This window comes from Cavia porcellus, unplaced genomic scaffold, assembly GCF_034190915.1.
Source record: "Cavia porcellus strain 051 isolate PalLab524CR breed Dunkin Hartley unplaced genomic scaffold, mCavPor4.1 scaffold_4, whole genome shotgun sequence".
Taxonomy (NCBI): Eukaryota; Metazoa; Chordata; class Mammalia; order Rodentia; family Caviidae; genus Cavia; species Cavia porcellus.
Genome location: NW_026947487.1, coordinates 65,645,225 through 65,658,813, shown reverse-complemented (window position 1 = coordinate 65,658,813; position 13,589 = coordinate 65,645,225). Strand labels below are relative to the sequence as shown.

General features: G+C 34.9%; 1 protein-coding gene across 1 annotated transcript in view; it reads right to left on the bottom strand.

Moving 5' to 3' along the window:
- The window catches only part of Antxr2 (ANTXR cell adhesion molecule 2), a 141,006-nt gene that overhangs the window by 75,109 nt on the left and 52,308 nt on the right, over nt 1-13,589 (bottom strand). The window contains exon 11 of the mRNA XM_013141482.2: nt 6,219-6,297. Within this exon, the coding sequence (XP_012996936.2) occupies nt 6,219-6,297 (79 nt within the window). The remainder of the gene's footprint in view (nt 1-6,218; nt 6,298-13,589) is intronic.

The window sequence follows — 13,589 nt, the reverse complement described above, 5'->3', positions numbered from 1 at the left end:
ATAATCCTAATAAACATTCAACTTATGAATGTCATTTTTCTTGAACTAAATGGAACAAATATATATATATATATGACCAGAAGTTAAAATATATTTTCTTCACTCACCCAAGAAATATGCAATGAGCCCCCACTATATACCTGACCATTAAATAAGTGTCTGAGTTACAATGTTAGAGAAAATTTCCCTAAGTCCACTAGTCAGTGAGCTAAATGGTAAATAATTACAAGTGAGAGGTGTGTGTAAGGAGTATTCACCAGAAGCACGTAAAGGTAGGAACTAGTCTAGTCTAGAGTTTAGAGAGGACTTCCTTGAAGTATATAAAAAGGGCTGAGAAAGAGTGTCATCAGAATGCGTGACTCTTGTAAGAGGAACGGAAAGACCACTGTGACAGGGCAGAGTTTGAGGGAACTGAGGGTCTCCCGAAGAGGCTGAAGAAAATAAAATGGCAAGCACGGATCTCTGAACACCAGTAGTTCACTACAGAGAGAACTGACCATTTGTCAAATTAATGGTCTTTTGTTAAATGACCTTCCAGCTGACCATTCGTTACATCAGCTCTTCCTAAAAATAGTTCTGAACAAGTAGCATTTTCAGATGTGTACAAAGACTTGGGTATGAAGTTTAATGACAAGTCCAGTCAGAAACTTAGAATTCAGACATTAGTGAAGACCAAGAAACCCAATTTCATCTAAGGATTATCTGGAGATACAGCAGAACGTCAATCTTGGTGTTAGGATAGAAGGAATTTTCTATTCACTCAAACATAATGAAGTTGTTGACTTCTGTCTGCATCTAACTTCCTTTTCTTCATTAGAAACAAATTGCAATAAGTAATCAGGCATTTTACTCTGCCAAATATAATTGAAATTCTACCTATGAGAATCACAGAAGTATAAAAACAAGTCAGGGTCACTGCTCTATTTTGCAAAACACATGAAAAGAAAAATCATTCAAAAGTTTCACAATACATGAATAACATGTTGTAATCTATCTAGAAAATAATCACAGTAACCACATCAGAATAAAGCAGACACAAAAAGGAGGAAACTGGTCTCTACAAGAGTTAGGGAAAGAAAGAGTCATGAAAAAGCTGATGATTTCATTTACTGGAATTTTTAAAAACGTTTTATGTCAGGAGTTTGGTAAACTGTGGCCCAGGGCTAAATCAAGCTCAGCTATTTTGTAAGATTCCCTTACAAGATAAAAATTATTTCTTCATTTATTACATAGCTGAAAACCTGTAAAAGAAGAATCTCTTCCATGAAGGTCAAATGTCAATGTCCGTAGCCTTTCTGTACACAGCCATTGCTCTTTGTTTACGTAACATCCATGCTGGTTTTGAACCAGAAGGCAGTTTTGAGTGGCTGTCACAGAGACCGCACAGTCCCCAAGCCTAAAGTATTTACTACCTGGCTTTTTTAAAGAAAAGTTTGCTGACCTCCATCCTAGATAAATTAGTTTAGGATCTGGCTGAAAATGGTAGATTGTGCAAGTGTTTGTTCTAGTATACAAACAGACAGAACAAGAATTTATTCTTAGTTCTAGCATTTAATAGGCTGTGAAGCCGAGCAAGCAATTTTAAGCTTACTGAGCCTCCAGGCTCCAACTTATCCCTCTCACAGGAACAGTATGGACTGAAATCCACAGATTTTCTGCTTATCAACACTTACACCTTTGAGGGTCTGGGCAACAGCTAAAGAGGCAGTGCCTTCCAACATGCTTGGCATTAATGTGCACTGAAGAAGAGAGGTGTTTCTCTCTGCTCTCTACTCCTCGGTTTTCTCATCCATAAAATTCACATGTCAGTAACATCCTTTTCCGGCCTTATAAGGTAAAAGAAGTCAGAAAGTGCTCGGCACTTGTATAAAATTATTTTGCACAGTGCCTAGCACTTGATACTTGTTCAGAGGACACATTCACGGTATGATGATTCCAGAGGAATCAGATGACCCATGGTTCCAGTGGGGGAAAGACAATGTTTCACTGTATCATTAAACTCAGAAATACACCGAAGAGATCTGAGAAGAGATGAAGGAAAGGACTGCTTAAATTCCACCTCTCCTCCAGTTCTAACCTCTTACATCTAAACTGTAGTTTCCTTCCTTTTAAACTAGACACACAGCAACTCTCACTCACTCTTAGAAAATCAGCTTGAAGTGAGTGCTGTGGGTGCTCACAGATGATAAGGAGTGATGCCTGGTATGCCACTGCCATGGAAGTTTCCAGGTAAATGAGCAAGGCCTGCTAATGAACAGGAAACTGTAGCTCATTGCTCTGTGTGCTTTAGCAGAACTGCACTATGGATGTTCTCAGAGAACAAGGGCTTCTTCACCTGGAAGGTTTTCATGAGGATGAATTAATTCCATGAATAATGCTATTTTCTTTTGTGTGGAAGAACTGTGATGGGCAACATCACTAACAGCATTTCGCCTGATCACCATATCTGAACATTCCTCAAAGACAAATTATTGTCAGGAAAGAGGAACTCTCCTCTGCTGTTGGTGGGAGTGTGCAGACTGGCACAACCATTGTGGAAATTAGTGTAGAGATTTCTCAAAAAACTAGGATTACTTAACCCAGCTATTCCCCTTCTGGGTATTTTCCTAAAATAATTAAAAACTTCATACCACAGCAACACACCTGTGTTCACAACAGCACAATTTGAAGTAGGTAAATCTTAAAAACAATCCGAATGCCCATCAACTGAGGATTGGATAAAAAAGATGTGGTAGTTTTATACAATGAAATACTATTCATCTATAAAGGATGCACTTGAGCCTTTTAAAGGGAAATGGATGCAATTTGAGATCATACTGAGTGAAATAAATCTGAATGTGTAAACATCATATTGTCTCCCTAGTGTAAGAAACTAAAAAAGTAAGTAAGATCCAAAATGTACAACAGATATTGTGAATGGAGAGGAAACTGCTCAAAAAGAAAGAACAACAGGGTGTGGGAGAAAGGAAAAAAGAATGAAAGGAAAAGAAAAAAATACACATATATACACAAGATATCTAAGATAATTATAGTACTAATTTCTATCAGTTCATTGAAAAGAATGTTTTATACTTAGATTGTCAATTTTTCATGCCTGAATCTTATAATCTGAGCAACTACTTTAAAGATAATGATATGCAATGTATTTATCACTGTTAATCTCCTTTATCTTGCTTTGAAATTCTGTATCATTGTTTTTATTGTTTTGTTCTCTTTAAAATAAAAAAAAAAACTAAAAAAAGATGAACTATCATTTAAATACAATGTTCTAGTATTTAGCATAATATTACAATGTATCCTTTTCTATGTTGAACAGAGACATAAAGAACAAATCAGCCTGGCATTTCATCAGCTCATATCAGGTAATATTACCACATGCTGGAAGTATTAGATAGTGAATTCAAAATACAGTTAGCTCTAATGAGAAAACTATGATTTCCTATGATCTTCCTATGATTACTATAAATATGATATGAGTTATAATATTTATTACCCTGAAATACTACTGTAATAATGAAAGGCATGTGAAAAAGAAGGCTTCAAACCACCAGCTAGGCTAAGGCAAGAAGGTCCCCAGTGACTGTTGGGGCCCCTGTCAGTCCTTGTCTGAGGATTGGATAGCTCCCAGGCTCTCGGGCCCTCTCTTCATGTTAGAATGGCATCTTCCTTTCCCTTCCCTGTCTGGCTAAGTGTTCTGGTTTTCCCATATTTTGAGCTGCTCCTCACTCTCTCATCTCTTCACTGATTCTGCTGATGCTATAACTTAGGTTTCTAATCCACTGAATTCAGCTTAAAACTGTCATCGCACTAGTTTTCTTGCGTCTCTAGTTTACACATTTCCCTTTTCCTAAAGGATTACTCTGGAAAACTTGTAATTTCAAAATATCTGTCAGCCTTTTGAAATCATTCCCTATCCTTGCAAGGTTCTTGCCCATTTTATGGATGCTGGAGGAACCCTTCTCAATAGCTGGGAGCCATTCCCCTGAAAGCAACCATTGAGGAAGACAGATCCTCTGACTCTGGCTGCAGGAAAGCAGGAGCCAACAGCCGCGGGCAAATGGCTCTCAAGTTTCAGCACTGCACCCTGCTAGAAAAGTGGAGTAGGCTCACTTTTCCTTCCAGCAAAATTAACTAGCAGACATGGGTGGCCCCCAATCTCCACTATTCAAGATCGTCAAACTTCTTCACATCTTAGCTTTAGTAGATTACCATTAAATTTCTCTTCCCTTTTACAGTAGTTCTGAGTAAGTTCTCTTTTGCCTGTCTCATTTTATCCAGTGCAATTTGTCTTTCACCCTTCATATTCCTCCTACTTTAAAACTCTAATTGCCCTAAATTCTCCCATCTTTCTTCCCTTCCTATTAGTGACCCTTTCTACAGTGTTGGTTATCAGGGACCCCTGCAGCCAGTGCCCAGTCTCTTACAAGGTGTTAGAGTGCACAGGGGAAGAAAGAGCAAGAGACAAAATAGGGAGTTCAGGCAGGGATCTGCAGTGACCAGTTGTTCTCAGGGAACAAAAGCCCAAGAGGTACCCAGAACCTAGTATTTATTTATTGCATCTGAGTCAAAGACAATGAGTAAAGGGCAGTGGCTGTTTCCAAAATCAGTAATGGTAACTAGGGTGGCCTAGTAAAGAAACAAAGCACTCTTACAAGGACAGGGACAAGGACAAAATCAAAATGAAGGCAATGAGAAAACTGTAGATTCCCTAGAAGCCTTATGCTCTCAACAGATCTTACCACAACAGTCATTAGCCACAGGGCTTCCAGCTGTGACCAAAAGAGCAGGGACTTTCCCATTCCAATCTGGCTCAAAGGCAGGGCAAACACAAGCGTGGACTTCCCCTAAATTCAATTTGTAACTGCTCTCTCTCTCTCTCTCTCTCTCTCTCTCTCTCTCTCTCTCTCTCTTCATGTCTCCTTACTTTTCTTCTTTGATTTATATACATTTTACAAAGAAAAAAATACTCTTGAAAATAACAGCCATGCGGTCAGTCCAGAATAATGCTTCCTATTTGTATGTTCCATGCTATAATACCAAAACTTTCCACGAATTCACCAAATCAACTGCAAGGAAAAAACTGTCTCATGAATAAAGTTTACATTTCAGCATACTGCATTTTAATCAATGCAGTCATCAACTACAACTAAAATTTAAATTAAAGCTAAGATACTACCAATCCAAATCAAATTGCTCACTCCTATGAGACTGCACCAGTTTTTAAGATGTACAAAATAATGAAGTGACCCATTAAGAAAGGGCTAATGATTTCATATATGATAAATATTACTATAGGCATCTAAGTTAGATAGAAATCAATATACATTCAAGCAGGGACTAGCCTGTCAAGGAAGTCAGCAGAGAAAATAAATCTAACAGAATTGTCGCTGGAGGTGCACTTGAAGATGACCATGCCTCAAGATAAAGATGCAAAGACAGGGTTACATGTCTTCCTAAGAGATAGGCAGTAACTTGGAATCATACTATAATTGATATTATTTGGTCCAGTAAAGCCAGCTAGACATCAGTCACTCAGGTAGGTGACCAGAGCATCCAAACTCATTCCTTCCCCAAAATGCCTTTGTTCTTTTTAAGTAACCTTGCTTCCCTACTGGACTAATATTAGCTAAATTGGTACACTTGTATTCCTATAGGTTAATTGTAATTTCACCCACGTGGATTGTGATTTTGCTGAATAAATTACCCGACAAAAGCCTCAGTGATAACCCACTTCCAGGACCCCTCCTATTTCTCAGGAGCTATTCCTGTTTCCAATTAAACATTCCCTACTCTTAACCTCCATCGTCCTTTGAAATTCATTTTTTGATTTCAGGGGACATGAGCTCAGCATATTTCTCATGAAGCAAGTTAAGAGTTACATTTTCCCAAGTATCAATATCATAGACACTAAATTCTAATCTTCATGGCAGAAAAACATCATTATTTTAATATATAATGTTTTAATAAATGTTTAAATTTTCATTTTCTTATCTTGATGTTAAATAATGACTTGTGAATTCTATAATATCACAAACAAATAATAGAAGTTAAGTAAAAAAAAAAAAATGAAACAAAATCTCTGAAATGACCTGCATTATAATAGGTTCCAGTATTACTATTTATACTATATTACAATAGCATATTTCAATGTTCAGGTTATACAGATTATGTGTAGATCAAAAAAAGTATCTTTGAAACATAACTGTCATTTTACTTACACATTCTGTGGCTGTAATTATTAATGAGCTTGATATGGCCGATTTTCCTCCATTAAAACTCACAGAAACATCAAGAGTTCTGAAAGAAAGATTAAAAAAATAACTAAAAATAAGTAGAAAATGTATCATTGCAGGTGATTTTTATTTCCTTTTATAATTCAAAAGTGGGGCAAAAAAATACCTAAAAAGTAAGAGTCATAGCTTTTGATCACTTACTTCAAGTTCTTTCTGCCTTAGTTGTAGTTCTTCCCCACTAGCCTGAGGCAAATTCCAGTTTTCAAATCAGTCTTTTAAAAAACATTAGCATAAAAAGAGACATTCAAAAATCCCTTAATCCAGGGAAATGCTGAGGTTTCAGGTAGACAAAATTTAAAAGGTGGAAAAAATTCTTAGAACCTATTTAGCTTATTTTCCCTAACTTTAGAGATTAATACAAATACAAGGTAACTGTTTAGGAGTATAAAACTGGAAATAATACACCACTTAAAGATAAAACAAAAAGCAAAAGTAAAAGGCAGAAAGTGAAGAGGAAAAAAAGAGAAAGGTATTTGTCTGAGTCTGTTGTAGACAGTCCCAGGACATTACAATATCTTCAAAAGGAAGAGAAAAAGAATAATTTTTGTCCCTGACCCCCCAAAAAATCATAGTTAAAATATAGTTTTCATTTTGAAAATGTAATTTTAAACTATAAGCAACAATGTTGTAAAGAAATATTTCATTTACTTAATTCCAGATGTAAACGGGAAGGTAAGGACAGGATTTATCTTTACTTTCCCCAAGTATCAAATAAAATTCTAAAAGGGGATAGATTCAGCCCATGTGTTAGGAAATCTGGAGTACTGGGTTTGGTTCTGCATCACTTCACTCTCAGTTTTCCATTTCTCAGAGATAGAAAGAGATCTCAGCAGTTCTGAGATAAATAATGTATCTAACACATCCAGTAGAGGGCCTGGAGCTCAGCGCACACTATAAATTGTTTTCACACTTGACTATCTGTCTAATGGATCATTCAGATCAATAGGTATCTTTTAGAAATCTTTTTGATCCAAGCTTTCAAAAAGATAATTAGTATACAGAAATATATGACAATTAAATATATATAAGCTACTTTTTGTTTAAACTATTTCTCTTCTACTTACTGACATAAAAATACAGAAGACTAAAAACAAAAGAAGACTAAACTGTTGCAAATGCTCACTATATGTCATGTACATTCTTGCAAATAAATGTCTTGTTGCCATTTCCTTCCTGTTATAAAATATAATCTTGATTAAATCAACAATTACAGCTATGTTAAGCTGTGTGCTAAAATCACAAGCCTAAAACCACATTCCAAATTGACTTATGAATGCTAGTAAATTCAATCACTCATTCTAGTACTAGTTAATTAATAATATTTCTTAGTTGCCTACAACAGCAATAAAAACTATTGTAAAAACAGCACAGCTACATTAGACTATTTGCGAACAGGGCTTCCATAACAAATAATAAAAAATAGTGTAACTGAGGGAAAGACATATAAACTATGATAAAAGCACGGTATTAAGTAAGATCAATATAAGCACAGGGGTATGAGAAGACCATGATGGAGACACAACCAACTCAGTTGTGGAACAAGTGTCTCAGCAAAGATCTGCCACAGGAAGTCGCCTTCTAAAGAATAATCAGGAGTTAGAAAATGAGATTCTAAAGAGATCCAAATAGATGGGCACCTGACAGGCTGGAAGGCAGGAGACACACAGCCATGAAACTGAAAGCCATGCAGAACGTCAGTAACAGTGAAAGAGTAAAAATGGCATTCGAATGGAAAGAAGAGGGGAAGGAGGATCCCGAAGTATCCAGGATATCTCCGGATGTCCTCGGATAGAGAATCAGTCTTAAGAGCTTTCAGCTTGGTATAAAAATGGTCAGAATGGCTTGGGTTTTTTTTTTTTAACAAATATCACTGTTGTTGAGGATGATACATTTTAAGGCATGGATTTACATAAAGAATAAATTTTTAGAGTAGGAAGACCAGTTAAGACAGTCTTGATGTATTTCAAAGAAGAACCAAAGTAGAGTTGAACTAAAATACTGACAATGAAGGTAGTGGAAAAGTGGAAACTGAGGAGTAGTAAGAACCAAAAGGAAAAGGCCATGGGCATTTATTGGACGTAGGAGGTGAGGAAGAAGAAAAAAAGACGGATTTGAAGCTTCTGTTTTACAAGTGGGATTGCAGAAGGAAGCAAATCCGAGTAGAAGATGAGTTTACATAGTAACCTACAAGTTTAAGGTATCTATAGCAAGTCTCACAGGTTTTGTTAGTGAGTATCTGGGTAATGGACTTAAAAGTAAAGAAAACATTGCCTAAAGCCTTGGAGCTCAGCAGCAAGGAAACGAAATCCATGAGAAGATGATTTGTGAGTAAAGAATCCAACCATAACAAAAATGAACAGTTTAGAGACTGTAAGAGGAGAAAGCCTGCAGTGCAGTCTGAGAACAAATAACTAAGGTGGGAATATGACCTCATGAAAGACAGAGAGGACCTCCCGAGACAGCAGGAGTGGCCCACAGTACAGAGGACACAGGAGGTAAAGGAAGATAAGGCTAAGAACTGACAGTTCTTTCAACTACCTTTTCTATAAGTAGGCTACATATTCTTCGATTTTTCTTACAAACACCTTAATCTAATCCTTGCTCAATCCTTATAATATATTTCACAAATGATAGGATTAAAAAACACTTAGCAACTTACCCTAATGAAAACACTGCTTGAGGTATTCTTTCATGTCAAATGTTACCCAGTCAATAGTGATAAACCTAAATTCAAGTGTACTAAATTGATTTATGAGATAAGTTATTAAATAGTATTGTGATATGCAACTGAGCAAATAAAATCCAATGAGTCTTAATAATCACTTTAATACTTAAATAGTTATTCCAAAACAGGAAATTTTCTCAGTGCCATATGTCAATTACTCTGATTTGAGAAATTTCATACCCTATAAAAAATGGCTGACATTTCAATCCACAGTGACCTATCTGCAAAATATTCATTTGTTTCTGACTTTATGCTTATCCAATAAAAGACTTCCGTTTTATCATTCATTAAGAAGGATGAAAAAATTATATAAAATTATGAAAGACATTTGCTAAAAGCAATAAATAATTTACCTCCAACTTGCACATGCTGAAAATTAAACTGGCAACTCCTCAAAAAGTTATTAAAATTATGGTGACTTAAGATATTTTGAAACCAAGTGCTACTAATTTATCTTCTGCATAGTTTTTCAAAAGTTAGCTTTGTGCATAATAAAGATTTTACGTTGAAAAGGAAGGTTTCATATTTTTAATTAAGATTCCACATCTAGTTATGAATATATACGATATATATAAATTAATGTCTCATGTAAGGATACTTTCTTTAAAGTAGTTCAAGGATTCTTGAATTAAATAAGTTATTTTTAAGTTATTTCAATATATTATGTAAGTACAACAAAAATTTCACTTGGGAAGATTCCAAAATACTAGAGAAAGGAATCTATTGAGGACCCAGAAAACAGTCCTGATTATCTGTATTAAGGGTATGGGAAAAAAATAATAAACAGAGACAAGTTTAGTAATACATGGGTGGCTGGGAAATCAGTATCTCCTGATGAGTCCTCCTCTTCACACACTCAAACAGCCACTATTTATTGCTGTACATAATGATAGGCAGGGCTAGGAAAACATTGCAATTCAGAGGGAGACTCAGAAGTTTATGGCTCTGTGAGCAAGTATAATCCTGGGATGATTCAACAGGGAATAGATGATCTTATGCTAAGAAGAGTCAATAAGAAATTTCAAATGGGAGGTATTGATAATATTAAATCTCCATTTTATCATCCCTTAGTATGCAAAATTAGCCACTGTGAATTAGTGGTACACCTCAGAATCTATATTCAGAGAGGCACTATCACACATCAAGTTCTATTCTAAATGTTTTTAGTGTTGCACTGGAAATAATTCATTTTAATTGCTTTGTGAATTTTAATAAAATACTAAAAATATACACTGGGAAACAGTCACCTAATTTTAATAAGTGCCATTCAAAAATATCAAATGCTGTAGTAATAAAAGTTTAATCATACAAAATTTACAATTAGCTATGTAGGAGGATTTAAGTACTCATTTAAGGAATATCCCCTCCATCATCATAATGCTGCTCCTCTTTAAATATGTTTAGTTACAAAAACACTCACTAAATAATTCTAATGTTTGGAAAGATCTTCTATATATTGAGCTAAAATATACTTCCCTTTTGTCTGCTTTACTTTCTATCTCCTTTTCAGAAATAAAGAATAAGTCAAATTTTCACATGAGAGATCTTCAAATATTTAAGGAAAGCTACTGTATTCTATCTGAATGGAAACTGTTCTGTAAATTGCATTTTATTTAACATTTCCATACTTAACCACATCTTGGTGGCCACTCATACATATGGTCAAATTAATTATTGTTCCCCTTAAAAGACATGATCTAAAACTGTATATTGAACCTAGGGTAGAGATAAAATACAGATTAGCTGAATGTATCACATTGATAGGTATAAAGAGAAAACACATTATGAAGAAGAAAAGGTAATTGTGGGGTTGAGGCAGTGAAATAAGGAAAGTCCTTATCTTTAGCACATTTCACCAAGACTCTAATGTGTGTAATCAAAATAAAGGCATAATTAATGTTCTGGTACCCATGATTTTTTTTTAAAAATCAGAATTTATTCCTTATAAAAACAGAAGATTAAAGTTGTGGTTGTATTACCTGTGGTTAACACAAGTAATTAGGGAATATCTATATATGTACACATATATGTATATCAAAGACTTGATTTAAAAAAAAGAAAAAGCAGTATTATGGGCAGAATTCAACCAACCAATGAATCAAAAAATTTGAATCCATCCCAAATAGATCAGACTTAATATTGAAAAATAACTATGTTGAAGAAAATAAAAAAGATTCTATTATCAAGTCAGGCCCTAACCCTATGCATACCACAATGTTCATCTCAGTGATCCTTTTATAAATAAGGTTTGAAATTTTCTATAGGCACTGATGTCCTACCACTTAAAACACTCTGTCAAGTGTCTTCCCACACTGCCTTTTAAGAGAACTAATACTATCACTTTCCTCTGATTTAGATATTTATTTCATTTTTGCCAGAAGATTTTGGCCAATGTTTTTGAAAGCACATTTAACTATACCATATGCCTCCTTAAATCATCTCTCTCAAACAAGCTGTAGGATAAGGCTCTGGTTCACTCCATTCTGTTTTTCTTTCTTCACAATGTGTTTATGTCTATTTACCCAATTTGCTCTGCTCTTCTTGCCAAATTACAGGTTTGAGATCTCAACTATTACAGAGCAGCTGTGCTATTGTTAATGTCTCACAAAACAAGGGTCAGAGAATAAGCCATGATAAGCACATGTGCTACCTGCACATTACATTGTGAGGATGCTACCCAACAGTGGAAGGTCAAAAGTCTTTAAAGAGGTCATCCTATTTGAATGCAGAAAATGCATTCTGATACCAATGAAACACTGGGAAAAATAGACTCTACAAAAGTTTTCTTAGTAAGATAACTCATTTAGTTATGTGGCATTTTAAAAATGTGTTCAATGAAATGTCAAAAAGACCAATATCACTGCTACCACCATCACCTTCCTTCTGTTTCAATATTAAGAATTTCTTCATCTCAGCCTAGAAAATCTATACCAAATAAGGAAATTCAGTGAACATAGATTACTGTTAAAGAAAGTTTTTCAAAATCTTGTTCCAGCTACATTCAGCAATAATATTCCTGGATAGTATCTTCCCAGATATCTTTAAGTTTGTTTATTTTGTAACATCAATTTCTGAAAGTAGATCTCTGTCTTAGCTGCTGTATTAGTCTTAGTCTACATCTGCAAGCAAGCATCTTCATATTAACATTCTCTGAAAATCAAAATCCTCAAGCCCTAAATTTTTAAAAGAATAATCCTTTAAAAATTACAATTCAGGATGGAACGTAAAGATGAGAAAGGACCTGATACAGCAGGCTAATGAGACAAGGCACATGGCCATCGCTCCAGCTCTGAGACCACGCATCTGGCTTTGAGGCTGTGTGTGCAGGGCCACTTCACCAGTGTGTTGTTAATTATTTAAGGGAGAGAACAGGGGGAACCATCACCACATCTGTCACCCACACATAGGAAAAACCTTCATTCATTGTTGGGCCAGATGTGTTTATTTGAAACATAAACTAACTAGCTATTTAATGGGTTTGAATTCTTAGCCAAAAGCTAATTAGGCAAACATATTAAGCTTCAGTCACCTTACAAGGCTAAACTGTTTCAGTTGCGTTGATTTTAATCCAATCTCATAAGAGCTCATCACCTACAAAACTATCTGAAGAAGAAATGTCAAAGCAAAGGAAAAGGTTCAACTTGCACATAACTAAACAGAAGAAATAATGATGTCCCCAAATACTTAATACATTAACAAATAAGATCTTCTAAAGCTTTGCTTTCAGTAGTATTATACGCCTGATTACTTTAAAAATAATACAAAAGTAAATCTTTTAGATGTAGCTCTACCCCAAAGCATTCTGTTTGCCTGCAGGCAAAATATTAAAATCTAAAGCTAAATGAATGATATCTCATATTTGATACTCATTGTGCTAAGTGTAATTTTTAAAAATCATATTTCCCAAGTGTTTAGCACATTCATAAATCATTAAAAAAAAGTATCAGGCAACTCTATGGTACTCTGTTCAAGAGACTGTGCCCAAAGGCATATTTTAGAGAAAATAATTCCAGAGCCTGGGACAAAATAGGCATTTTGTATTTTTTTTAAGTACTTGGAAGAAGAAAGTAAACTGCCTTCCTTAACTGTTCACTATCATTTACAAATTTCTGTTCTTTTAAATGGTAAGTCCTCCCAAAATAAGACACTCATTTTTCTCCTACCTGATACAAGGTTCTCCTACCTCAATTGTTAAATGACTTTTTTAAGATCTTCATATTTATCAAGAAGTCAAAATAATTTTTTAATTTTAAAGACAAAGAAATAATAAAAACAATGATACAGGGGCTAGGGGTTTAGCTCAGCGGCATAAGCACCTGCCTTGCAAGCAGGCGATTGTGAGTTCGATCCCCGGTACCGATAAAAAAAATGAAAAAGACAAAAAAAAAAAATGATACAAAATTTCAAAGCAAGAAAGCAGGAGAGTAAAGATGGTTAATACATTGCATATTGTTCTTGTCAAAGTGGTTGCTCATATTACAAGATATAAACATGAAAAATTAGACAAACAATATAGACACAAAGCTTTCTTTTCAAAGAACTGATAGAAATTACTAGTATCTTAACTATCT